General features: G+C 47.5%; 1 protein-coding gene across 3 annotated transcripts; it reads left to right on the top strand.

Moving 5' to 3' along the window:
* The first annotated feature begins 56 nt into the window (after positions 1–56).
* Positions 57–27880, top strand: AARS1 (alanyl-tRNA synthetase 1). Of its 3 annotated transcripts, XM_084813113.1 has the most exons (22): positions 57–128; positions 1509–1668; positions 3043–3206; positions 3452–3640; positions 4264–4409; positions 6049–6240; positions 7084–7228; positions 8507–8652; positions 9602–9710; positions 9828–9978; positions 11142–11266; positions 13315–13459; positions 14748–14926; positions 15745–15858; positions 17904–18110; positions 20521–20705; positions 22445–22553; positions 22754–22867; positions 23773–23892; positions 24400–24486; positions 25474–25587; positions 26386–27880. In XM_084813113.1, the coding sequence occupies exons 3-22, from the start codon at positions 3063–3065 to the stop codon at positions 26569–26571; spliced, it is 2907 nt and encodes a 968-aa protein (XP_084669239.1). In that variant the 5' UTR covers positions 57–128; positions 1509–1668; positions 3043–3062; the 3' UTR covers positions 26572–27880. The 3 variants fall into 3 exon arrangements, with proteins under 3 accessions (XP_084669239.1, XP_084669238.1, XP_084669240.1); XM_084813112.1 differs by lacking the exon at positions 1509–1668; XM_084813114.1 differs by lacking the exons at positions 57–128; positions 1509–1668; positions 3043–3206; positions 4264–4409 and having other exon boundaries at positions 3469–3640.
* The last annotated feature ends 98 nt before the right edge of the window (positions 27881–27978 follow it).

Raw genomic sequence — 27978 nt, 5'->3', positions numbered from 1 at the left:
GGCTCCTCGTCCCCACGCTGACGGCGTGGGCGGGCTGGGGGAAAACAAAAAAAATCATTCTACAGCAGGTTTGGGTGCGCGGCGAAAGCCTTGCTGCAGCTGCTGGTGGAAAAGCTGCGGAGAGACCGGTAATAGAGGCGAGGTGTGACTGTATTTGGGTAGAAGGGCGTTGGACGGATGGAGGGATGGAGGCTGGGTGTTCCCTCTGGATTTTAGCCTCCCATTGCAAGCTCAAGCCGGTTCCCAGCTCTTCTGGGGGCTGCCCATGGGCCGCAGCCGCAGGGGATCTTGGGAGTCTGGTTCATGGTGGTGGCTTGACATGTCAGCTGTGGGTGAGCCCCAGAGATCCTCCCCGCGCCGCATACCGGTGTGATCCATGGGTTGGGGCTAGAGGGGGTGTGTCTCTGAAGGCAGGACATGCTGGTGCTTCGACTCATGGTGGCATCAGGGTGCAGGTGGATATACACGTGTCAGTGACTGCTGGTGACCCATTTGTCCTAGTGTTGTGTAGTGGTGAAAAGCGTTGGGCTGGGCTGGCGTGTTCTAGTTCCCCACTCGGCCCCATGAAGCTCACTGGGTGACTGTGGGCCAGTCACTCACTCTCGGCCTAATCTACCTCACAAGGTTGTTGTGAGGATAACAAGAGGAGGAGGAGGAGGAGGAGAGTCATGTATGCCTCCTTGGAGGAAATGGCAGCATATAAATGTAACAAATAAGTAAATAAATGGCAAGACTTAACCATGGGGTTGCTTCTGTATTGCCCCCTGCCAAGCGGTCAGGAGAATCTCTCCACACTTTTACACCTGATCAGAAATCCAGAGAAGCAGTGGAGCTGTAAGATCTTTCTTGCCATGACAATATAGACCAATTTACCATGTGGCACCATGCAATACTGCAGTTAGGTTTTCCCATGTGGCAGATAATCATTTGTATTCATGCAATGAATTATGATTTTTTAGATTATTATTATTATTATTATTCTGGGGACTCATTTCTGGCTCACTGGGGTTAGGACAATTTGTTTTCCTTACGTAGGATCTTGTCTCCCCTTGCCTCCTTTATTTTCCTTATGGAATCCTCTACATTGCTACATCAGAGGTAGGGTAATAGTTCAGCCTAGGGAGATGCTGTTATACATCCATTGTCCTGGGTGGGTTTTGCTCATAGTTGCATCTGAGGTTTGCCTGGTGCCAACGCTGTCATCTTTTCAGCGCCAGATTAAGACTGTTCTCTACTCCCAGGCATTTGATGGCATCTTTATGTCAGTTGTTTCTGTCAGGTTTGTTCTCCTATTGTAAATGTTTTAGCTGTTTAAGTGGTTTAAATTTTGTATGTTAGAGATTTTGTATTATGTTTTTGTTATCTTGTATTATGATGTGTATTTTTTGTGAACTGCCCAGAAAGCTTCAGCTATTAGGTGGTATAGAAATTAAATAAATAAATGTGACTTCCTTGCAGGATTGTGGGGCTAGAAAATAATTCTTCATTTCTGCATTATGATTGACTAGTGACCCTGGATAGATTTCAGCATTTCCTGAAATGCATGCCTTGGCTTTCTTGTCTGAGATATCTGGAGCTATATTTGTTCTGTAGACACCTCGTCGGTGTTGCTGAAGATATAGCCTGAGGAGGCTGCTACCTTTGATTTCATCTTCCTGACTACAGCAGGTAGCAAGGATAAGATCTGTTTTCTCTGTTATTTCTGTAGCGATTCCCTTCCCTGAAAGCTGCTGTGTCCCTCTCTCATCTCACCCTCACTCTCCTGCACAAGAATCAGGTGGATGGTTGCAGTGTTGTGTGTTTGGCAAGAGGGGATAAAGAGCAACCAGGGATATCTAAGGAGAGAAGGCTGTCAAATTCTTGCTGCTACTGCAGAGCCATTTCTGCAGTTGGTGTTCTTTAAGCCAGCATGTACTGTCCCTTGTTAGTTTTTGTGAAGAAAGCACTGTGTGTACAATGTGTTTATGTACATTTGTGTGTGTGTCCCCCATATTGTTAAACAAATGGGTAAAGTGTATGTGTTGCGTTGTCATGTTATAACACGAGCAATTATCATTAGTTACTGGAACGATTCTGTACAGAGAAATTATCATTACTAACTGGAATGATTCGGTGCACAGATAACCCTCCCTGACTCCTAAAATGATAGAGCTTCTGAAAAAACATTGGTAATTCTGTTAGGGCGCAATCCTATGCATGTTAAGACAGAAAGAGTCCTACAACTCCCAGCATTCCCCAGAGAGTCATGCTGGCTGGGGAATGCTGGGAGTTGTAGGATTTTTTTCTGTCTAAACTTACATAGGATTGTGCCCTTAAGGAATTTCAGAAGTGTGGAGCGGATAATCAAGGATATATCTCTGTGGGTTCTTCACATGTGGACTTCATTCACAAATAGCATAGTTTAGAGGAAGAGTGTGCAAATTGGGATGTACCAGTAGACTGATAGATTATGGGTAGTATATTTATGGTATTGTGATTTTTAAAGTGTTATAAACCCCTAGATAGCAAGAGTTTCTGACTCCCAGTTTTTTTTAACAATAGCAACAACTAAAAGGACTTCCCCTCACCTTAAATTAACGTGTTAGAATTCCTGATCTGTAGTAACACACTTGCAGATTTATACTTGTACATGCAAGTCATCTCAATGTACGGCACATTGGGTGCAGTAGCAAACACACCACTCTGAGCCGCCATTTTGCACTTGACTCCCATTGGTGGATCTTGGGGTTCTAGTAAAACAAAGTAGATCCCACAAGCCTGAATTCTGCCCTCACCTGGTTTAGAGGGTGGGGTGTTGTTGTTGTTACTTTGGAGATCATAGTGGGAAACCCCTCACTCCTCAAGCTGTCTGGAGACTGGTGGTCCTTATAATTTGAATTACGCAAGGATTGCGACCTCTTAGCAGATGCAGTTGGAGTAAATGCTTGTGGCACCTGCCGCAACCTGAAGTTCCAGTTCCCAGGTACTGCAGCCTGTCCGTATATATAATTTTCAGTGTTTCCTTCAAGTCTTGTGCTTTCTCTTTCCCCTCTTTCTCACCAGAGCTGAGTGGCAGTCCCAAGATGGAGACGATGTTAACAGCCAGCGATATCCGCCAACGGTTCATCAACTTCTTTGTGGAGAACCGGCATACCTATGTGCACTCTTCCGCCACCATCCCCCTGGATGACCCAACCCTACTCTTTGCCAACGCTGGGATGAATCAGGTCAGGCATGATAGACATCTATAAAATTATGAGTGGCATGGAGAGGGTGGATAGAATTTCTCCCATCAGTCTAGAACTCTGGGTCAACCAGTGCCCTTGATCAGCTGTAGGTTTAGAACAGACAAAAGGAAGTACTATTTCACATACTGCATGGTTAACTCTTGGAATTCAGTGCTACAGGGTGTGGCAGTGATGGACAGCAGGGCAGCCTGATCTTACGTTTCACATCTTTCTCTCTCTCTCAGTTCAAACCCATCTTCCTGAACACAATTGACCCCTCTCACCCCATGGCAAAGCTGACACGGGCTGCCAACACTCAGAAGTGCATTCGGGCAGGCGGGAAGCACAATGACCTGGACGACGTTGGCAAGGATGTCTACCATCACACTTTCTTCGAGATGCTGGGCTCGTGGTCTTTTGGAGATTATTTCAAGGTATGGTGGGGATGTAGCAGGCAGCCTTTGGCAGGTAGCTAGCTGGTTCATGTTTGATCAATCCAAATGGCATAGGCAGCCTGATCTCATTTTTAAAATCAAAGAAATTCCAATCTACTGCCATGCTAAAATTGTTAGATTGTTGTGGTCATAAAGTTTTGATTCTTGCAGAATTTGGAATAGTTTGGTTTAAAAAGTTTAATAGTAGAGGAAAAAGTCTGAGGTGGGGCATTAATTAATCACCTCTGCTAGTGATGTCTGCTGCATAATCTAAATGATGAGCTAGTTTTTAAGGGCACAGTCCTATGCATGGTTAGACAGAGAGAGTAAAATCCAATGTGAGCCTTACTTAGAGTAGACCCAGTTATATAAATGGGGCTTAAGTTAATCATGACTAACCTAAGTCCCATTTATATCGATAAGTCTGCTCTAAGTAGGACTTACATTAGATTTTACCCCCAAAGTCCTATAGCATAACTGATTGGGGAATGCTGGGATTTATAGAACTTTTTTTCTGTCTAAACATGCATAGGATTGCACCATAAAGCTCCTTTGGAAAGCTAGTAGGTTATTTTATGTATCAAAACCTTCATGGACCTGTATTCTCCCCCCCCCCCCCCCAGGAACTGGCTTGCAAATTTGCCCTGGACCTGCTCACCAAAGAGTTCGGCATCCCCCTGGAGAGGCTGTACGTCACGTACTTTGGGGGTAACGAGGCAGCGGGTCTGCAGCCAGACTTAGATTGTAAACAGATCTGGCTGGATCTAGGGTGAGTTGGGGCTGTTTGGGAAATTCCAGGGACAGAGGGAACTACATTTGCATCTTGGAGACCAAGAACCTCCCTCCCCTGCTCTTCCCCCATGAAATATTGTACAGCAAGGGCAGAGGCTATCAGGATGTCTCCCCATGTTTTTCCTGTTGACTTCCACAGAAAACTAAGGAAGGCAAAGAAAATGCAAGGAAGCATCAACAGAATCACAAGAGCTTCTTTATAAAGCCCCTTCTGTTATTTCCAAACTTTGCTATGATGTAAATTGCTTCTTTGTTCCATGCAATGGGAGGGTTCACATGTAACGCTAAACCCGGGAGACCAGAAGGAAGAATAAACAAGGATTCAGTTTCACTTAAGCGGATTCCTGGTTTGTCTTACATGCGAACAAGGAATCGTGGGTTAAAATAAACTAGTCAGTAGCTAAACAAGCCAGCTACAAACCCTGGCTTGTTTTTCTGCCTTGTTCAACTAGAGTTTATTTTAAAGAACAATTCCTGGCAGTTTTGGGCATGGCAGTGTTTGAAGAAAGTAGAAGAGACTTTATAAACTGGTTCCTGTGGTTCTGTTTATGCCTCTGCTTTTTTTTTTTTTTTGAGCCAGGAAACTCCTACAGCTAAAGCGTAACTTAATTCTGGTTTATTCCTCTTCCTGGCCTTGCAAGTGGAGGGGGCGGGGGGAGCATGCAAGCCTGGAGTTTTGTGTGGGCTCCTTTGTGCTCAGTGCTAAGTTATGGCTTAATGTTATGTGTGGATATTTTGGCCCAGTTTGCACAACACGGCCACCTCATCGTGAGTTATTTAACCCATGATGACCTGCAGCATGTGCTACAGCTGTTTTGATTGAGCACCTGCCATTTCGGCTGATTGGGGGGTTGTGCTGTGTCATCTGAATCTAGTCGTTGTAGGTTATTTGAGGATTAAACTACCCTCACTTAGGGTGCAGTCCTACGAGGATAGGCGGCCACCTCCAAACTCAGAGGTGACCACCTATCCAATGCAGGGCAGGAGAAGCACGGAGGGGATCATTCCCTCCACACCTCTCCTGCCGCTGGAAGGCAGAGCAGGGGAGGAGGCTGCTGGATGACACATAGGATGTGTCGTACTGGCATTTCTGCCTTCCCCGCCCCAGAACACCCCCTGGAACGCCCTGTTGCGGCCTCTCTACACTCCTCTTCTGAGCAGGGAGCATGGGGCCGTGGAATGGGGGAAGGTCGGTTCCCGGAAAACTAGATATCCTATGGCTGTCTAGCCACTGACTAGTAGCCATAGGATTGCTCCTCCTACCCATGACTTGCAGTATGCCTGGGCTTGGATGACATGACACAAGCCCAGATCAACACGATCAGGGGTTGTACAATCCAAATGGCAGCTGCACACACCATAGCTCATCGTGGGTTAAAGACACCATAATGGACCAGCTGTGTTGTGCAAACCGGCCCATTGCCTTCCATTTGTTAATGTGATGAAAATGCTCCTTGTTTAAAACAGGGAATCAACTGGATGGGACCCAGAGGTCAAGTGGCTTTGGCATATTTTAGGCCATTATTGGCTTCTTTTAAACCAATTCAAGGAACCTGTGACTTGTAGACTCTTTCTTGTGCTGCCCTGTCACTCATCAGCCATTTCCTTCTTCGCAGTCTGGCAGAGAGTAGGATTCTTCCGGGCAGCATGAAGGATAACTTCTGGGAAATGGGAGATACGGGGCCATGTGGACCTTGCAGCGAGATGCACTATGACCGGATTGGAGACCGGGACGCGTCGCACCTTGTCAATCAAGATGATCCCAACGTGCTGGAGATCTGGAACTTGGTGTTCATACAATTCAACAGGTGGGGCAAACACTGCTTTCCTTTCCCTTGATGCCTTCTGTGTATGTGTGTGTTCTCCTGTCTGCTTTGCAGTCAGGGTAAAGATAATGCAAAATTCTAGTCTCTTCCCTCCACTGTCCCCATCTTCAGTATCTAGTGGGGAAGCTTTCCTGAGATCTAGATGTTGAAGATAGTAGGCTGGATTGTGATAATTTAAAGTATCCCACCCCCCACCCCCGTTCAGCCACTTGCCAGAGCAGCTTACATACAATCAATATGCACCTGCCGGCTTGCAATTTAAAAGATGCAGCACAAAATAGGGAGGGAAGGGGAAAAATGCAGAATTCAGACAAAATTCTTAAAGCTAAATAGTAGTTCTTCTAATGACCAGCTGTTGCCAGGTGACATTGAAAGGATCCCAGTGGAGCAACAACTGTAATATGTTGGGGCATTTTTAGTTGTCCCTGCTTCTGTTAAAGCAATTTGAATGTCCGGTTCCTTTATTTTTAGTCTCATTGACCTGCCTAGGATCATATTTCAGCCCTTCCAGCTTGTCTCTGTTTTCTCTTGGAATGGAATGAACCACATTTCCTGACCCAGGGAGGCTCACTGTGACAAACGTTGAGGACAACTTGCCCTAGAACTGTTGCTTCTCAGAAGAGATTTTGCTTGGTTAGCGGGCAGGTTATTCCTCCTGGATTTCCCCTATATTGGCTTTAATTTGCATGTGGATTTTTTAGCACACTGACTTTATAAGTCTAGTGTTTGTTTGTTTTTAAGTTGCATTTGGGAATGAGGAAGAAGTGAGTCTCTCTGTTTGCATTTCCTTCGTTTATAATGGTGTATTTCTCTTTCCTGTACCAGAGAGGCTGATGGGACCCTGAAACCTCTCCCCAAGAAGAGCATTGACACAGGCATGGGCCTAGAGAGGCTGGTGTCTGTGCTACAGAACAAGATGTCCAACTATGATACAGATCTCTTTGTGCCTTACTTTGAGGCTATCCAGAAGGTACCAGTCCAGTTGCTCGGTGTGGGTTAATATTTCAAACATGTGGATTGGGTGGATTGCTCGGTGTGGGTTAATATTTCAAACATGTGGATTGTCTCTGGATGGTATTTAGTTAGTTACAGCATTTTTACCCCACTCTTCAGCCAAAAAAGGCTCCCAGAACAGCTTACAAAGATTAATAAAGAGGAAGTCCCTGCTCTCAACCTTCCAGTCTGAAAGACATGACACAAAAGGAAAAGGGATTGGGAGGGAGAAGGAAAAAAGCAAAACTCCAGCACAGTTCCTAGTTTGAAAGTTCGTATATGTGTTCTTTCAGGCAGGGAAGAGCGAAACAAGCTCCCTGCAGCTGCTACTTCTCTGGCCAATGTATGAGTCTAGGTTGTTTTTCCCCTTGGTGCAGTGTTTATCCTTGGAGGCCAGATAAACTGAGTGGTGACCAGAGACTCTATGGTGGTGCTGCCCTGATTGTGAAATGCTCCCGAGAAATATTCATTTGTCCGCCTACTGTCTGTAATATGGACATTTTAAACTGCTTTTATTTGCTTGGGCCTTTGTTGATCTAGGATGAGAATTGTTGTTTTTGCTCTTGTCATTTTTTTTGTATTTTTGTATCTGTTCTTAATACATTTTTATTGTAGGACATCCTTATTGTTTGTAAGCTTTCTTGGGGGCCTGTTGGCAGAAAGGCAGTGTGTATGTATATGTATATATATATATATATCAAGAGTGGGCAACTGCGGGAGGTCTGGGGACCATTTTTGCCCCCCTGGACTCCCCGGCAGTACAGTCCCCCCCCAAAATGAACTTAAAGAATTTTAAACTAAAAAAATGGCATCTAGAGCATACAGAGCACCAAAAAGGTCAAATCTAGCTTGTTTGCAAGCTAGGTTTGACCCTTTTAGGGCTCCATAGCAGGCATTATGAAATCATGATCAGGACAGCAGCTCCATTCCTGACCTTCTCATGTTGATGGGGAAAGTCTGAAGAGGAACTGCAGTTGCACTTGACCGAACACAGTTACAGTGCTCTGTGCAATTGGGTTACAGTTTCCAACGCCTCAGTAGAGCTTGACTTCATTTCTCATTTCCAGAGCTGCTACTAAGGCTAATGCCAAGTGGGAAATGGGGGGTGACTGTACTATTGAGGGCCAGTAGGCCAGAGGACCTCAACAAAACATCATAATGTCTGTAATCTCCTGCACTGTTACCTGCTCTCGTTCATTAAGCTTTTCGCTTCTCTTCATCTCTTCTCCACCACCTTATTCCTTCTTCATTGTAGGGCACTGGCTGCAGGCCATACACGGGGCAAGTTGGCGAGGAAGATGCAGACGGCATAGACATGGCATACCGTGTCCTGGCTGACCATGCCCGAACCATCACTGTGGCCCTTTCGGATGGCGGAAGGCCCGATAATACAGGCAGGGGGTGAGGGTGCACGCGATTCTGCTGTTCAGTTTGGGACATGTGGTGAAGAGCTGGGTGAAAAAGGATGGAAACTCATTAGTGATTAATCCCCAAATGAATTTGCCCACCTACTGAGACCTTTATTGCAGGCCCCCCTGTGCGTCCCAATGTCCCTAGAAATACACCTAGTTGGGAGCAAGGAGAGGGCATTTTCAGTGGCTGCGCCTAGGGTTGGAACTCCTTCCTGAGGGTGTGAGATTAGCCTCCCACTCTAATGACTGCCCATGTAATAGTCAAAACATTTTTTTAGGAAGGCTTTGGGTGATAAATGGTTGCTTTTTTGAAGTGGCATGGTCAAATTTATTTATTTTGCTGAATGTTTTTACTTCGCTCTTTTATTATTTATTTACTTATTTCATTTCTATACCAACCAATAGCTGAGGCTCTCTAGGACAATTCAGCGTGTTTTAGCATGTTTATAATTGCTTTATAGTATTTATTGTGGTCTCAAGTTCATTTAGAAATTATTAAATCATTGTCTTAACCTGCATTGTTAGCTACCTTTGGCTCACTGAGGAAAGTCAGGACATAAATAGGGTTGAAAGGCCTGATAGTGGAAATCTGCATACTGCACAGTGCCCATTTTCTAGAATGAAGTCACACAGATTGCTGTTTCAGAGTCCTCCTCTTGAGGTAACAACTCCTGCCCGCATGAGCTAAGAATTCCAGGTATGTCACCTACACATCCTTGTGAAACAAAGATGTGTTGTGAGCCCTTGACCTTTTCAGCATTGACTGAATCGCAGGTTAAAGTGAGTTCAGAGGTTGTTATCCCAGGAGAACTGACAGTGTTAATGGTCCCTTAATTGTGCAGCAAGAGAGTAGGGGCACGGCCAATGAATCTTGGCTCCGATTCCAATGTGTTTTGTGTTAATAAGACTAATCCCTGCCTTCCATTCCCCTTTCATAGGTATGTTCTGAGGCGCATCCTTCGACGTGCTGTGCGGTATGCTCATGAGAAACTCAGTGCTCCCAAAGGGTTCTTCGCCACACTGGTTGACGTGGTGGTACAATCGCTGGTAAAAAAAACATTTTAAAAAATGTCTCTCACCATTGCTCTTGCGGCTTTCGCATTGCATGGGGTGCTGAGGGAGACAGAGATGTTGATTTGGTCTAACGGCTTCCATTCCCCCCAGGGTGGTGCCTTCCCTGAACTGAAGAAAGACCCAGAGATGGTAAAAGACGTTATCAATGACGAGGAGGTTCAGTTCTTGAAGACACTCAATAGAGGGCGCCGCATCCTCGACAGAAAGATTCAGAGCTTGGGGGATGGCAAAATTATTCCAGGTACGAAAGAAACCGCCATCATGTGCAGCCCTTGCATATGAATAGCTCCGGTTGACTCAAGGAAGTGAGCCAAGCCACATGCCTCTTGGGAAAGCAGTGCCCCATTCCCAAGGTCACTAACCATTGTGATCGGGTGGGGCTGGAAGGGAATCTTCTTTCCTGACTCCACATGGTGTGATCAGTTTTTCCTTAAATTGAAGTGTCTATTTATGGGAGCAGAAGGTACAGGATTGATGCACTTGGGGTTGGTGGGTGGAGAAGTCCAGCTTCCAATGTATGCCTGGCCCAGACAACAAGAGGGCAGACCTTATTTTCACACTCATGTACACTCCACAACACACATTTTGCTATAATCCCTTTTTCTTCATCTCTGATGATGTAATAAGCAGCCATCTCTGTGAACCATCTTGGCTCCTCTGAGCATGCAAACCGAAAAGGAGGAAAGGACACCAGTGCTGAGTGATAACATAATGTTTTGGAGTGAAGACTCCTCCTTCAGGAGCTTGCAAGGAAAATGCAGACATTCCAAAAACAGGAATCTTACTTCCTCTCTAAAAGCTTTAAAAATCAATTTAAGAAAACCAAAGGAGCAAAGCATTCTTTCTCTCTACACTTGAAAAGAATTGGTGCAATGATTCCATAGTTCTACTTATCTGCTCGCCACAGGCGAATACCCCTTGCCCTCTGAGGAGAGAGATTCCCAGGAGCCTCTGACAGGCTCTCACTTGGGTGCAGTTTGGAGAAGAAAAGAAACAGCAGACGTTTCTCTCATTGTTTCTGTTCTTAGCGAAGCCTTGGGCACAAGTGATGGAAGACCTTGCCTCTTCCTCCAGCCCTCTGTGCTTGATAACCCTGGGCTTAAGGGAAAGACCAGGTTTTCTTTCACTTGTGTCGTGTTTTGGAGAGAGAGCAGGTATTTCACCCACAGTTTTTTTCCTCCTCCAAATTCCTCACAAGTAAAACAAGACACTTCCTTACTCTGGAGCCTTCCATCCTCACTAGAAGGCTCGAGGAATTGGTGCCAGGAGAAAGAAAGGCTTGGCTAGCAAGTCAAGGTGGTATTTGTGAACCCTGCAGTAATCCGACAAGGGAGAAGTTGGACTGATTGGGTGCTACACCAACGGTTTGATGGTTGGCTCCTCCTTTCTCATCCCCCTCCCCAGGAGACACTGCCTGGCTGCTGTATGACACCTACGGTTTTCCTGTGGATCTCACTGGCCTCATTGCAGAAGAGAAGGGCCTGAAAGTTGATATGGAGGGCTTTGAGGAGGAAAGGAAGACCGCCCAGGTAGGGCTTGGCCATTACCAGCTTAGGGCACAATCCTGTATACATTGAGACAGAAAAAGGTCCTACAACTCCCAGCATTTCCTAGCAAGCATGACTCTCTGGGGAATGCTGGGAGTTGTAGGATTGTTTTTCTGCCTAAACATGCATAGGATTATGCCTTTAGAGGATAACGTGAGGCTCACCAGGGCATATCAAAAGAGTAATATATCCTCAGGTTTGAATGTCTTGGCCCATCTATATTATAAAGGGGTCTGTAGATATATATCTATACATCTATATCTGTATAGATATATATCTCTATATAGAAATTGTAAAGAGCTTTGGCTATGGGGAGGTATAGAACTATAATATATAAATGAATGTATATCCCAAGGATTGTATTTTTTTAAAAAAAACAACAACAACAAAATAGTAAAATGCAAGTCAGGTGGGGAACTGTGTTCCCTCCAGGTGTTGATGAACTAGTACTTGCATCATCCCTCACTGTTGTCCAAGCCGTCTGGGGCTGATGGTAATTGGAGTCCAACAACATCTGGAGGATCCCAGCCCTGGTGTAAGTGATAAATGTATACAGATTATAAATAGTCAGCTGCACAATCAAAGTCAGGTTCCCCAAGGTACATTGGTGGTTTTTGTTGAATAATCAACCCTTTTGTTTATTAGCCCTTCAAAATATGACATTCCTACGCTAGATTTTACATTCTTCTACCACAGCTTCTATTGGCCATTAGCTTCTATTTTATACAGTATTTTATTGTGGTTTTATACTGTCTTGTTTGTTTATTGCCTAGAAATGTCTATAATGTAAGTTATTTATAAATATTGGTAAATATAATTAGTCCACATTACATAGGGCAGGAGGATTAGTTGTACATGGCTCGCATTTTCAAAGGCATGGAGTTGGGTAGGGAATGGGACACAGCTCAGTGGTAAAGCCACGTACGTGCCTGTCATGCCGAAGGCCCCGGGTTCAGTCGTCAGCATCTCCAGGCAGGAAGTTCTTAATTAGCAAGGCTGAGCGAGATCTCTGCCTGAGACCTTGGAGAGCCACTGCCCATCAACGTAGGCGGTACTGGGCTTGATGGGCCAAATGTTCTGACTCAGTCCAAGGTAGCTTTGTATGTTCATATAACATATGAACTAGGGCACTTGAGAGGCCTCTCAGGTGCTCTGGTTAATATTTCTGGGAACACCCAATGCTGCAGCATTGCCAAAGCTTAGCACAGCTTTCCCCAACCTGGTGCCCTCCAGATGTTTTAGAGTACAACACCCATCACTCCCCACACCATTAGTGATGTGGCTGGAGCTGATGGGAGCAGGAATCCAATACATCTGGGTTTTCTTCCCCAACCTGGTGAAGGCTGGCTTACCAGGTGTTAAATGTATCAGTCTGGACGGAAGACAGCCAAGAGCCCCATGAACAGGGCAGGGTGTACACATACTTGGATTAAAAAATCTGCGCTACCTGTGGAGAGGGCACGAGGAAAAAGCCGAGCAAAATGCAGTTCGTGCCAACATTTTGCTGGAGTGTACCTAAGTAGGAAAAAACCACCTTGAATTTCATTTGAGCAAGGATGCATTCGTGATGAGCCAGTTCAGACAGGGAAAGTCTTTGTGTAGACAAGACCCAGTTCCCCAAGCTTCTATGGCAAGGAGTTGGGCTTCAGGCTCTGTCTGGGGGCTGCAGACAAACATGCTTCCCCTAAGCAGGGCAGTGAAAATCTTCAATGCTTACAGAAAGAGCTGTGTAAGCACTGGCTATTGACTGTTCTGCATCCCTTCTTCTGTAGTTCCCTCTTCAAAACTCCCTTCAGTTTAAAAATGTCATTGGATCCAGCCCTTCTGGCCTTCGTCTCTTGGCTACGTGGTGGAAAGCTAGGATGGGTCTTCTGAGCACCTGCTGTGTGCCCAAGCTTAGCTTCATTAGTCAGGCTGCTCTGGCTTCTCCTGTTCTGTTTCCCACCAGCTGGTGAACATGGCTAGGCTGTTGCTGGTGTGTGGAGGGCTTCTTTGGCTGCCTCTCACCCTTGTGGTTGTTACATTCCCAGCTAAAGTCCCAGGGCAAGGGAGGCGGTGATGAAGATTTCATCATGCTGGACATCTATGCTATCGAAGAGCTCCGGTCCAGGGGATTGGAGGCCACAGACGACTCCCTCAAGTACAGCTACTCGTCGGACCCCAGTGGCACCTATGGTAGGTTCCAACTCTTCTCTGTAATGCAGCATATTCTCTCTCACTGCGTTGGTGTGACATCTGCCTTGCAGCACAGCTTCAAAGTGCCCAAGTTAGTATTTTTTTTTTTTTAAGCCTTGGTTTCCCTAAAGCCTGAACATCCAATGGATCACCGAGGGTTGCAAACCAATAGCTGGATTTGGAGAATCTATATTTGATTTCTTTTATAAGTACATTCAGGTTAGGAGACTTGGCTTTAGGATTTTCCTCCTAGATTTAATTTTGCCTCTATTTAAGGCAGGGGTGCACAACCTCTTTCAGTTCGAGGGCCGCATTCCATGTGGGAGCTGCCTTCCAGGGGTGAGCAGGGCCAAAAAAGGCCAGTATATTTTAGCTTCAAGCGCTTACTGCCGGTAATTAGCCCTTAGGAGAGGCATTTCAACATTTCAGAATGGGGGGGGGGGGGGAGACTACAAAAGCCAGGAAACCACCAAACGATGAATTGGTGGTTGGAGGGGAAAGGGGTCGGGGTGGGGAATGGGGTCATGCCCCTCTGGGGAGGGCCAGATAGAGCCTCTGCACCTGATGTAAGGGAAAGGGCCGTAGCTCAGTGGCGGAGCACGTGCTTTGCGTTCTGAAGGCCCCGGGTGCTATCCGTGGCCCTCAAGGCTGGGAAGGGCTCCTGTCTGAGACCCTGGAGAGCCGCTGCCAGTCAGGACAGACAGTACTGAGAGGGATGGATCAGTGGTCGGACTCAGTATGAGGCAACTTCCTACATCCCCTAAAATAAAGTGTTTTATTTATTTATTATTTATTTATTTATTACATTTATATCTTGCCCTTTTTCCTCCACACGGAACCCAACATAATCCTCCTCCTCTCCAATTTATCCTCACAACAACAGCCCTGTGAGGTGGGTTGGGCTGAGAGTCTGTGACTGGCCCAGAGTCGCCCAGTGAGCTTCATGGCCGAGTGGGGACTAGAACCCGGATCTCCCGACTCCCAGTCCGTCACTCTCGCCGCTACACCACACTGGCTCTCACCACACTGGTTTTAAGACTGTAGTGGGCAAAAAGTGATATTTTTGAAGTGACCCTTAGTCAACATTTCATCCATCCTTTCTCACTGAGGATCTTTAAAGCGGCTGGGAGTTCTCTGGCACTTTGAGCAAAAGCCACATCTTCTGTTCCTGAACATCCATATTTTACTAGCGTAACCCTCACCGCTCTCCTGTTTTGCTCTCCTTGCCGCCTAGCACAGCAAAGAGGCGTTTGTGTCCCTAACGCCACCTGTCTTTTCCAATGTGCAGAGTTTGACAGTCCCGTCGCCACAGTGAAAGCCCTCCGCCGGGAGAAGACATTTGTGGGGGAAGTTTCTACAGGCCAAGAGTGTGGGGTCGTACTGGACCAGACCTGCTTCTATGCTGAGCAGGGAGGACAGATCTGTGATGAAGGCTACCTCGTTAAGGAGGATGAAGGCAGTGAGGATGTAAGTTGGGCTAAAAGACTGCCCGGTAACCTTGGTGCTTGGAATCGCTTGGGTGGGAGGGCTTCACTTTGCTGTTGGTGACTGCAACATAACTGCCTGCTTTTGTCCCAGGAATAATGTAACAGATTTTGGAATTTTGCACTCCCCCAACTTTTCAGGATCTGTCTCTCTTAACAACCTACCTGATCTTTCAGTTGCACATCAGAGGCTTTCCTCCAGTTGCCCCCACCTTCAGAGATTAGGTGGGTGGCAGGCAGGGACATGGCCTCCTCCATGGTGGCACCCCATCACAGACGAATATGTGAGGTGCCAACATTATCATCATTTAGATGCCAAGTCAAGAGTGTCTTAGGGTGCAATCCAATGCATGTTTAGACAGAAAAAAGTCCTACAACTGACTGTTGTAGGACTTTTTTTCTTTCTAAACAAGCATAGTATTGCACCCTAATTCATTGGGGCCCCTTAATGGTTAAGGTGCATCTTCTGCTGTTTTACCATTTTTATCGATTCACTGCTGTTTCATTGTCTTGCTGATTGCTGCTCTTGCTTCTGTTTTTTGCCTGTGTCTTGTTTTGTTTTGCTCTTTATGTTTTTATACTTTATGGTGATTTTTTTTAACTCTGTTTAATACGGATTTCATTGCTGTTTTTACATTTGTAAGTTGCTTTGTAGTGGGAAAGTGGCATAGTGATAAATATTTACAACAAAACACGTAAACCTTTGCTGTTGATTGGGTGACTGATTGAAAGAGCCGCACCGTCTGACGCTATTTTTGCTCTTGCCAGCGGTCAGTTATTGTCTGCTTTCAATTTCTGCAGAAGACAGAGTTTACTGTGAAAAATGTGCAGGTGCGTGGAGGTTATATACTCCATGTGGGCACGGTCTATGGGAGCCTGAAGGTGGGAGACACTGTCCGGCTGTACGTTGACGAGGTGAGTGACTCATGAAGGAGGGGAAGGAGCTCTGTTCTGTGTTCATTATCAAGATGTTTGAGCTAGAATCCCATCCTGTCACTTATTCATTCCATTGCATTTTCATACTGCCCTTCCTTGAAAGAACTCAAAAGGGTGTACCTGTTTCTCTCCCCCATTTTACCCTTACAACAGCCCTGTGAGGTAGGTCAGGCTGAGAGAGTGGCTAGCCAAACATTATTTGGTGAGCTTCGTGGCTGAATGGGATTTAAACTTGGGTCTCCCTGGGTCTGATCTGACTCTCTAATCCACCTTTCCCCAAATTGATGGCTTCCAGATGTTTTGGACTGCAATTCCCATTATTCCTGGCCTTTGGCCGTGGTGGACAGAGCTAACAGGAGTTGTAGGGTAAACATCTGGAGGGCACCAGGTTGGGGAGGCTGCTGTAACCACTCTACTACACTCCCTTACAGTTCAAACGTGGAAGAATCTTTGGTTAGGCCAAGATGACTGACTTCTGTACCCTGAGGGGCTGCTCTGGTCTTCAGACAGTAGCTTGCAGGCCGGAAATGAATTCTCACCCAACCCCACTCCCAGGTGACCAGACTTTAATCTGCTTCAGAGGCCCTTCGTTGATTGTCTCTGACAGCTGAGGGGAGGTGGGTGGTGACTGGGGGGAAAGGCATTCAAAGTGGTGACGCCTTGACCCTAGAATACTCTCGCCAGGGCTGCTTGCCTGCCACCCAGTTTGATGAGTTTCTGGCGGCAGGCTAAGATGTTCTTTGTTAGCCTAGGCCTGAATAAATTTAGTAAACATTTTACTCTTCCTCGATTGGGGGGGGGGGTGTTAATTACTGTTCCACTTGTGTTTGGTTTTTAAAAAGTTGGAATCTGTTTTATTGTTTCTTAATACATTTTTTGCCAGTCATCTTAATTTTTTCCCCCTAGAGGTGGAATGTAATTTTGGTTAAATACAATAAGATGGTGCTACCCAGAAATGAGGCTTCATCATTGCAGAGCATGTGCGCTCAGGCATGCAGGCTTGACACGTTACAATATGAAGCCCAAAGAAAGACGATGTAGGTTTGAACCCTGGATAATCTTTGTACTGGTTCATGCTTGAATTTTCATCCTTGAGTGGGTCATCGCAGACCTAACCCTATAAATACAACTTACCTATCAGTGCACATCAACTCCTATGCGGTGCTTTTGAATGGAATCAGCTTCCAGTCGTAAATAATCAAGGGCAGAGAACTCCATTAATGTACATCATTCTGTACACTAGCCCTTGATCTCTCTCTCTCTCTCTCTCAGCAGTGAGCAGGGGGTTGGACTCGATGGCCTTATAGGCCCCTTCCAACCATACTAGTCTGTGAGTCTATGATTCTCAAAACATTCCATTCATTTCATTGGTTTATTTCATTTCTATACTGCCCAATAGCCAAAGCTCTCTGGGCAGTTCACAAAAACCCAACGTACAACATAATTAAAACATAACATAAAATCTTCAACATATTAAAAATTTAAAACAATTTAAAACAGCTAAAAACAATTAACAACACAGTACCATTGCTGATGAAACAACTGACGTTAAAAGCCCCATCCTATGCCGTCAAATGCCTAGGAGGAGAGGAAAGTCTTAACCTGGCGCCAAAAAGATGACGATGTTTGTGCCAGGTAGGCCTCAGTGGGGAAAGCATTCCACAATTGGGAGCCACCACCAAGAAGGCCCTCTCCCTTGTTTCCATCCTCTGAACCTCCCTTGGAGGAGGACCTCAGATGTTGATAGAAAGCCACTTTTCCCCATATGACTGTAACAGGAGGCAATTTTGGGCAAGTCACAACTTGATTAAAATGGGCTGCCAGTGCCTAGGTAATACTGCTTTGTGGGCTAGACCTGGCCCACAGGCTACCAGTCAACAGCCTTGCTTTAGGCCACTGCAGGAGGACACATCCTTATTTATTTTATATTTAGAGCTGCCTCTTAACCTAAAGTTCTCGGGGCTGCTCACAATAAGCATGTTGCCCCCACTCACCCCAGTTCAACATCTGTCTCTGCTTTGCAGCCGAGGCGAAGGCCCATCATGAGCAACCACACAGCCACCCACATCCTCAACTTTGCGTTGCGTGCTGTGCTGGGGGAGGCCGACCAGCGGGGCTCCTTGGTTGCTCCAGACCGGCTGCGCTTTGACTTCACTGCCAAGGGAGCCATGTCGACTCTGGAAATCAAGAAGGCAGAAGAGATCGCTAATCAAATGATTCAGGAAGCCAAGGTACTGTTTTCACTGCTGTGTGAAGGCTGGTGTGCGAGTCCACGTGGTGCTCAGCAGCTTTCCTGCATGCTGGTTGTGTGAAGCCAGCCTTGCATTTTAACTAGGGATGTACGAAAGTCACTTACCTTTTACGAAATTTGATTCGCGGTGGGGGGGAGGCGCCCCGTCCCTCCCCCCCAAATTCTGGCCGGGGAGGGGAGGCGCCCTGTCCCTCCCCCCCAAATTCTGGCCGGGGTGGGGAGGCGCCCCGTCCCTCCTACCGCAAATCCTGGCTGGCCGGGTCTGCAAATGGCGGCGGCTGTAGCCGCCGCCGTTTGCGTCCCTGCAGTCAGCCGTGATAGGCTACGTAAATGTTTACGTAGCCTATCACGGCTGATTTAAAAGAGAAAAAACGCGCGTACGCAAATGGCGGCGCCCATGGGCACCGCCATTTGCGTTCCTTATTTTGGCACGTCTAGTCTACGTAAACATTTACGTAGACTACGGCGAAAATAAGGGGAACGCAAATAGCGTAGACGCTACACTATTTGCGTTCCCCTTGTTTTCGCCGTAGTCTATGTAAATGTTTACGTAGACTAGACGTCCAAAATAAGGAATGCAAATGGCGGCGCCCATGGGCGCCGCCATTTGCGTACGCACGGTTTTTTGTGTTTTTTTTAACTCAGCCGTGATAGGCTACGTAAACATTTACGTAGCCTATCACGGTATTTTTTAAAAATCTAGCCGTGATAGGCTACGTAAATCTTTACGTAGCCTATCACGTTTGTTTTTTTTTTTAAACTTGGAAATGGCGGCGGCCGGTCAGAAGACCGGCCGCCACCGAACCGGAGCCGCCTCCACCAGGGAGATTCGCCCAAGGTAAGTCCCGGGGGGGGGGGGGGGGGGGGGGCAGACCGTTTCGCCACCGATTTCAGGGGCCACCGAGATTCGTGGCGAAATTCTCTGACATCCCTAATTTTAACTACTCACCTGGTCGCCATAGGTGTTGAGGAATTCTATCCAAGTGAGTGAGCAGGCTGGCGGAGGACGGACAGATTGCTCCATACCTCTCCTGCTAGCCATTGTAGCTTCCATGCTGGCCATGGAGGAATCGAAGCTCCTTCCACCCTGGTTGCGGGTGGCTAGGGGAGGGAGGGATCTGTCCCTCTTTTGCTAGCCCACTGTGTTCCCATGCTGGTTCTGGAAGAAGGGAAGCCCCTTCCTTGGCATCCAGCACAGAATCCAAGTGGGCTGTTGGAGGAGGAACAGAGTGACCCATCCTTCCTCGACCTAACCACTTTTAGAAGGCCATGTTCTTTTCTTTTTCACTAACCTGCAAAAAGGCTAGTAATTTTTCTTCCAGCTAGTAACTTTCTGGCCCTCTTTACAAGGCTGGTGTGAAGCATACAGACCTGTACTCCAGGTCCTGTCCTTGCAGCCTCAGAACACTTCTTTTTGTACCGCCAAAGCTCAGCCTGGATCTTTGACACGGCCATGTGGCAGTCTTTTTCACAGAATGTTCCCCCTTTTGTGCCAGAGATTTTCTGGAAACACACTCATGGCATGGACTTTTTGAATGTAGTCTTCAGTCTCTCTGCAAGAGAATGAATGCACGCATGAAAATAAACAGCCTTTATCCTGTGCACTTTGCACACATTGTCTGGGTCATCCAACACCGCAGTGTAGAGCGGTATTGTCCCCCAAATGTGTCATGTATTCGTCTCCCTGCTTTGATCTGTGCATCTGGCTATGTCTGACCAGCTTGAGCCAATCTAGCATGTATTGCTTGTCATTAGACAGAGCTTGAGAGTAAGGAGCTCCTAACCTGCTTCAAATGCAAATGAGCTTAAACTGAAGTTGGCATTGGCTTCACTAGCAGAGCTAAGTGAGGTCCTGTCTCTGACTTCTGGGGCCATACATTGCTAGAGAAGGAGCTTGGCCTCGGAACACCTGAGGAAATGAAAAATTCTGTTTCTCTGAGTGTCTCAGAGGTTCTGTTTCTCAGGAACGCATAATCCAGGTCCCGGGAGCCGCATGTGGACCCCAAGACCTTAATCGTGGCCCTCAAGGTTGCCCTGACCCTGCTGTCATCACATTCCCTCCCCAGAGATCCTCCTGCAGATCGTTCTTTCCTTGCTGGAAAGAGTGAACCCGATGAGGATTGCTGGGGAAGGGAGTGGGGAGCAGGTTCCCCACTCCTTCCCCCAGCAATCCTGATACAGGTCGCTCTTTCTCTGCTACTTCTACTAGAAGGAAGGGGCAACCTGTATCAGGTTTGCTAGGATGTGTGGTCATGCACATGCAGGTACTGACACACACACACCCCGGCCAGCATCATGTGTGGCCCTCAGAGCCGGAAAGGTTGCGCACCCCTGGTATAGCTGCTCCATTCCCCAGCTCACTCTTGGCTCCATTGCGGTCAATTCCCCAGGTTGTGTATTCCAAGGACTGCCCCCTGGCCGCAGCCAAAGCCATCCAGGGCTTGAGAGCGGTGTTCGACGAGACTTACCCTGACCCTGTCCGCGTTGTCTCGATCGGCATCCCCATCGAGGACATGCTGGCTGATCCCTCCAGTGCTGCTGGCGCCATCACATCCATTGAGTTCTGCGGGGGGACGTGAGTACAACAGGAGGGGCTGGGGTGAAGAGAGGGTTCAGATCCATAGATGGAGAGCTGTGTTGTGCGCATGTGTGTAGCTTTCTGTAGAACAGAGACGTTTAGAAGTTGCTGTGTGCCGTTTCTCAAGTTTGCACCAGCTTTATCCTGTTCATCTAGGTTTGCAAACCCAGTGGGGCGGAGACCCATGTCACTATTGTGGATTGTAGTTCTTACTGATAAAGTGCCTAAAATTTCTAGGTGCTGTGCAGAATCTAATAATTATTGTTGTTATTGATAATTATGATGATGATGAATGTGTCTGTCTGTCAGTGCCATAGCACCAGGACGATGAAACCTAGATACTGGGAACTTGGCGTGCATTCTAAGGGGACTCCCAGGGTGTGCCCCTAAAGGTTACTTGTTTTTTAAAATGCATTAATCTTAATTTAAGTGTCCGTATGTTTGAAGCTTGCAATACCATCTTCATTCACTAGGCAGCAGGCTTTCCTAACCAGCGCATAGCTTTGCGGTTGAGACAGTTTGAAGCCAGGCGGAGAGTCCAAGGGACAGAGTTATACAGCTCTGAGTTATTCCCCCTGCAGGGGAACGGAGTCGACAGATCCCTCCTTCAGGGGGCTACAGCGGTGTACCATGGTAGGGGCTGTGCCTGGGGTTGTGAGTGGGCATGGCTTCACTCAGATGGAGTGAGCACAATGTGTCCAAGTCTAACAGCTGTGTAACTTTGCTTGAAAGCTTTGTTGTATCAAACCAATCTGTTTGCTAGTTAAAAATAAAACAGGACCTGCCTGCAGGCCTACAGTCTAAATTGTTAAAGGCCAACATATGCTGGGGAAAAAATATAGAAGGGGAAGAGGGTGTCAGGGATGAGTCTAAGTGTCTTGAGATGTCTGACAGCTCCAATCAGTTGGAGCAGCAGCTAGATCAGAGGCTGGGGGAGGGACCCTCCCTAGTGAACCAAAATGCTGGAAGAGAGTCCTCCCAAGACCTTGACCAACAGATCGCCCAAACTGAGTCCCTGCCCCCTCCCTCCATCGTGAGAACGCAAGTTTCCGAGGAGGAAGAGGGGTATGACTTGAAAGATGCTAGCTAGGGCACGATGCAAAGCAAAGCGGGAAAAGTTAGGGACAGGGCTCAGATGTTCGACCCGGATAGCCACACTTGGAAGCCAATGTAGGAGGGAGCCACCCTGAGGGAGGGGCATCCCTGTGAAGCTAGCTTGGCTGGGAGGTTCATGCCCCAGATGGCCAGTAACTTTCTCTCCCTCTGGTCTCTCCCTCTGGTTCGTCTCCTCTGCTTAGAGGTGGTTGATTAGATGTTGAGAGCCTGGGGGCAGCCTGAGAGTTTTCCTTGAATCTGCATTTGTAGGGAGACTAGGCTCTAACAAAATAAAGTCGTATTAGCCTGAAGCTTGGTCTATTGTGGTGTTGATTGCGAAGGGAAAGGACAATCCATATCTGACAGAGGGTCAGTCGGGAAAATCCAGCATGAACAAATGTGTCCGTTGCATTGATGTCCTGCTTGTGCACTTCCGAGAGGCATCTGGTTGGCTGCTGTGGAAACCGAATACTAGGGTAGACGGGCCTTTGGCCTGATCCAGCAGAGCTGCTCTTATGTTCTACAGTGAAGAGCTGCCTCTTCCCATTTCTGATGAACCTCTGAAGTGAGGCTCCTTCACTTGCCTGGGCAGGCGGTACTGTAAGCGTGTATGGATGTCTTGATTCCTGGTGTCTTCACAGGCATTTGCAGAACTCCAGCCATGCTGGCCACTTCGTCATTGTGTCGGAGGAAGCTATTGCAAAGGGCATCCGGAGGATAGTGGCTGTCACTGGAGCAGAAGCACAGAAGGTGAGCAGAGGCGGAGCAGGCAGATGCACTGGGGAGAGCCAGTGTGTGCATCTGCGGTGGGTCCCATTTAGCTGTGGGGCTACGAGAGCACTGCTTGATGATGCTTCTAGACAGCCTGGCATTCTGGCTTGTTGGAGAGTACAAGTCATTCTCTTTTTTTTAACTGCCATCTCAGAATTCTGCGCTCTTTTCTCTCCAAGGCTCTGAGGAAAGTAGACAGCCTTCAAAAGCTGCTTGCTGAGCTGGAAGCCAAAGTGACCATCCAGACTGCTCCTAACAAAGACGTCCAGCGTGAGATCGCAGACCTTGGCGAGGTACGATCTGGGAACCTTACCCAGGACTCTCAAGCCAGATCAGTCATGTGAGAACCAGCAAAGGCAGCATCAGCTTGCTGGAGGCGGATCTGGAGTCTGCTGGCCACGCTGCATTTGATTCATAGGCAGAGCTGTTTGCCAAGGCAGCATAAAATTCTCTGTGCAGAGAATACAAATCTGTGATGCTAATTAATCATGCAAAATTATTTTTGCATTGTTCTGATTTTGTGTGTGTGCGTAAGTAGTTACCACAAGGATCAAAAAGCTATGCAAAGACCTGAAGCGGGCCCTTGAATGTCCTCTTTCCAGTCCTTCGTACATTCTAAGGCTAAACCTGGCATTGCTCAAGCTTGCCCACAGAGAGCCATAAGGGTTAGACATGTGTTTGCTTTGAGTGAGATTCTCAGTGGGTAAATTCTGCCCTTGTAGCCATGATCAGAGATGCAATAAAGAGAGAGAGCCCTGCTTGTGGGGATGGGAATACAGCAGATTGGGTGTCCCTGTAAATGTTGGCAAAAGACTTCAAGTCAAAAACTGTAAAAGACATCAAGTTCAAATAGGGAAGTCGGAGAAATCTGCAATGGATTCAAACGAGTTCGGATTTCAGTGAATCTGACCTGCGGGTTCCACAGCGGACCGGCTTTTTCTGAGTCACACAGGTTCCGTGGACTTGCAGACCAGTTCTTTACTTTTGGGGAGCATTTGCACAAATTTGCACTTGTGCTATGTGCCCTTGCGCAAGTGGAATGAAAATCTCGTACATCCCTAAAAAAATAATAATACTCCGATTTCATCAGTGAGTGGATTATAGAATAAAAGATGCCTGGACAAACCACAAAACACAAATGGAGCAGATTTAACAGAATCCGTACACCCCTAGGTTCGAGTTTTTCTTTTGTTTGCAGACCCTGGCCACTGCCGTCATTCCCCAGTGGCAGAAAGATGAGCTGAGAGAGGCCCTGAAAACATTAAAGAAGATTATGGATGATCTCGACCGTGCTAGCAAAGCAGACATCCAGAAACGAGTGAGCATGTCCCCTTTTCATCTCCTCCTCCTCCCTCCCACTATTGTATATGAGGGGCTCAGCTGTATAGAAAGGGCTACGATTCCTTTTGCCATGTGGCTGTTGCCATCAGCCAGTGCCTGAGTCCAGCTGCTGCTGCTTCAGCCCTTCCCTCCAGAGGGCAGATCCTAGATTCTGTCGTCATCATCAAGCACCAGGGCAGTGTGCCACACAGACCCCTATGTAGCCGTAATATAACATATCCTTTGTGCTGGACTTTTAACTGCTGCAAGCTGCTCTGGGAGCAGATCGCGGCTGAAAGGCAGCACATAAATACAATCCCACCCACTCAGTTCTGCTCCCCGCCCCCCAAGACATGCTCCATGTCTATTTTGTACTCTCAAATCAATGCCCTCTCAGAGTTCAGAATGTAACTGAAGATGCACCTCCCGTCTTCTGATAGGAGCTTCCTTGTGGCATTCCCAAGGCTGACGGGCAAGCTGGTCTCTTGTTCGACTCTTCCCTTAGGTTTTGGACAAGACGAAACAGCTGATTGAGGCTCACCCCAACCAGCCGCTGGTCATCCTTGAAATGGAGAGTGGAGCTTCTGCAAAGGTAACTCACCTGAGTGACAACAGCAGCCCCTCTCCTTGCCCTCCACGGGACCCTGTTGTTAGGACGCGGGCAGGATTGTTTGAGTGGGGAGAGAACCTGCAAATGTTGGATAGGCCTGGGGAGGCCAAAATAGGGCAAAGTGCAGGAGCTCCATTTTGGCCAAAATAGGGCAAAGTGCAGGAGCTCTATTTAGGGCAAATAGGCCTGGGGGAGGCCAAAATAGGGCAAATTAGCTCCACTTAGGAAAAATAGGGCAAAATAGGGTAAAAATAGGGCAAAATAGCTCCATTTGGGGCAAATAGGCCTGGGGAGGCCAAAATAGGGCAAATTAGCTCCACTTAGGAAAAATAGGGCAAAATAGGGTAAAAATAGGGCAAAATAGCTCCGTTTAGGGCAAATAGGCCTGGGGAGGCCAAAATAGGGCAAAGTGCAGGAGCTCCATTTTGGCCAAAATAGGGCAACGTGCAGCAGCTCCATTTTGGCATTTGTATTCTAGGAGTGTCCAGTTCCTCTCCGGCTCTGTTGTGGGTCTTCTCTGGGCCTGGCCTAGATTTTGAGATTAGGCTGGTTCACCATCAGATACCAAGAGAGCGTGCTCGTTCCCTTCACCCAAGGGTGGGGAACTACTTTCAGCCGGGGGCCAAATTAAATTTCAGAGAAGCTCTTGGGGGTCGCATTCCAGTGGTGGGTGGGCCAGAGGCAAAGGGGGTGGGGCCAAGGATGAAAGGGTTGAGGCCAAATTACCAAAAGTACCAGCATATTTTAGCTTGAAACTCTTACTGCTACTGCCAGTAACTAAGCCTTAGGAGAGGCATTTAAATATTTTAGAAGGGGCGGGGGGAAATGCACACAAGCTGGGAAACCACCAAACACTGGTGGTTGGGGGAAGGGGACATGGCCATCTGGGTACCCCAAGAGGGCCGGATTGGTCCCCCACCAGTCCTGAGGTTTTCCACCCGTCTTAACCAAAGACATGTCATTCTGCAGGCCCTGAATGAATCCTTAAAGCTCTTGAAGACTCATTCCCCTGAGACAGCCGCCATGCTTTTCACAGTGGATAATGAAGCAGGCAAGATCATCTGCTTATGCCAGGTCCCTCAGGTAACTGGGGAGGGGGGGTGATTTCAGCAGTTGTGACTGTCTGGGGCACCACCTGGCCAGACAGAGAATGTTTGAATAACTGGAGGGTAGGCGCTGCATTCTCTCTCTGGCCTAGAGTTGTAGAAGCTTTGCTATTCACAGTGGTTGCAACCTTGAATGATTAGCTTTCAACGTGCGGTTCTAGTTGCTCCTGCTACCATCCTGCTCTCTTTTACCAGCTTAAAAACGTATGAATGTTTGACATTAGGAGAATCTTGTTGGATCAGACTAAAGGGTCATCTAACCCGGTTTCCCACGGTAGTCAGCCAGACACCTCCAGGAAGCCTAGAAACATACCTCGAAGCCAATAGCCCCCTACCTGTTCCCCCCACCCCAGCTGCTATTTATTATCATCCTGTCTCTGAACCCAAAGGTTTCATTTTGCTGTCGTGGCTGATCGTCACTGATGGTCCTACCCTTCATGGGTTTGTCTTGCCCCCTTTTAAATCCAGCTATGCTAGCGACCACCACCACATCTTGTGGCAGTGAACGGCATGCCTGATATCGCTTGGAGAGCTGTTCTGTCCTGGATTCCCCCAGGAAGCCTCCTTCTCTCTCACTGGGCCCAGTCTGAACACAGCATGGCTTCTGCTATTTCTGGTAGTCCCCAGAAGCAACTGGTGGGAAGCTCTCCTAGGGTGCCATCCTATGTATGTTGAGACAGCAAAAAGCCCCCCCCCAGTGGTGCATTCCTAACGAGCCAACTTCAGATTGGCTGGGGAATTCTGGGAACTTCCCCCTTTTCTCTCCCTCTCTCAGGAAGTTGCTGGCAAAGGGCTGAAGGCTAGCGAATGGGTGCAACGGGTGTCAGGGCTGATGGACGGCAAGGGTGGTGGGAAAGACCTCTCCGCCCAGGCGACGGGCAAGAACACTGGCTGCCTCAACGAAGCCCTGAAGGTGGCCACGGACTTCGCCAAGCTCAGGCTGGGCGAGCTGAAGAACTGAACCCGGCCCGGCAGCAAACGCGAGAAAGGAATGCCTTGTCTGCTCAGCCAGTAGGTTAGGAGTTAGTACCATCTCCTGGAGACAAAGACTACACATCTGTCGTCCTTCTCAACTCATCCACTCGGGCACTAACCAAGCAAGGCGGCCACGTAGAGCAATGACCTACTAAGAGCCCAAGACTGCATGAGTTCTAACCCAGCCTCATGGTAATAACCGAATCATCTCAGGGCGCCTGCTGTCAATTAATTGTCCTCCTTTTTACACAAGTTTGTCACACGCTTCTCGATATTCTAAATTTTAGATGACACTGTACAGTTTAGAAGGGGGAGACTCTGCGCACAACGCCCCCCCCCCCCCCCCGTCCATGTTCAAGCACTTGACGTGATTGCTGTAATGTGAGCATGTGCAGGGGTGAGCATCACGGCTGCTATCATCTCATTCCTTCTCTCTGTAAATGTGGAAGCTCTTCCCGCCCTTCGTAATATTATCCTCTGTTGTAGCACAGCCTTAGCCAGGCTGACTTGCGCTGGCACGAAGAGTTGTGGTCAAACCGGTTCCGTGCTAAATAAACAGACGCAATGTATTGCATGTGTTGCTACTGAAATAAACAGTGGTCGCATGAGCACATCTCCCTTAACCAGGACACAAACAAATGAGCTGCAGCGGTCCCCAGGCTCATGCACTCTTCCCCCATCCCCAGTCCCTTACCACACGTCCAGGAGAGGGACTTTGGAAGCTTTTGCTTTCCCTTCACTGCAGTTTGTTGTGTTGGCTGGAGTAACAAATGGTGGTTAACAGCGGTTCATTCCCAACAAGCCAATTTCAGACTGGTTTCTGAAGCTGGCTTGTTAAACCTAACCGTACTTAATGTTAACCATAGTTTCTGGTTCAGATGGCACAGGAAGTTGTGGCTAACCCAAAGCAGAAGCAAACACTTCCAAATGTTTCCTAAGGTAAGAGGAGGGGAAGGGGGAATGCAGAAATCCAAGGCTCACTGCATCTTTCCTGCTCATCTATGTTATGTTAAACCATGGTTTAGTGTGATGTGTGAACACTGCCAATATGTATGCTGTTGCTTTATGAGGGGAGGGGTTTTTCAGAGGTGGGAGGAGTTACACACCTAACTGCCCCTTTTTGTGCCAATCAGGCACAGCAGTAGGGGGGGAAATATGGGTTCCCTGTGCTTACACAGCGTTATAAGAGAAGCCATCAGGACATTTTAGAAGCTGTAGCATTAGAACATGCACCCACACAGAATAAATTAGGAAAGGCATGGAAAAATAAAATAGCATAGTTTTTTGCATCTCTGAATTAATGGCACATCTACAGTGCTTTCGGTGCACATGGCTTAAACTCTTTCAAAAGTACAAAGACGGTAAAAGGGCAGTCATAGGCAACAGAAACATT

Source organism: Heloderma suspectum, chromosome 8 (genome assembly GCF_057233095.1).
Source record: "Heloderma suspectum isolate Gila_16-S chromosome 8, 16-S_ref, whole genome shotgun sequence".
NCBI classification, from domain to species: domain Eukaryota; kingdom Metazoa; phylum Chordata; class Lepidosauria; order Squamata; family Helodermatidae; genus Heloderma; species Heloderma suspectum.
This window is presented reverse-complemented; position numbering and strand designations above follow the sequence as displayed.

What these genes read in the sequence shown, in the direction of transcription:
- AARS1 (XM_084813112.1), top strand. Translation starts at nt 3,063, where the DNA reads ATGGAGACGATGTTAACAGCCAGCGATATCCGCCAACGGTTCATCAAC. An exon ending in CTTTTGGAGATTATTTCAAG is followed by an intron (nt 3,641 to 4,263) that starts GTATGGTGGGGA and finishes CCCCCCCCCCAG; the next exon opens with GAACTGGCTTGCAAATTTGC. An exon ending in AGAGTGGAGCTTCTGCAAAG is followed by an intron (nt 24,487 to 25,473) that starts GTAACTCACCTG and finishes GTCATTCTGCAG; the next exon opens with GCCCTGAATGAATCCTTAAA.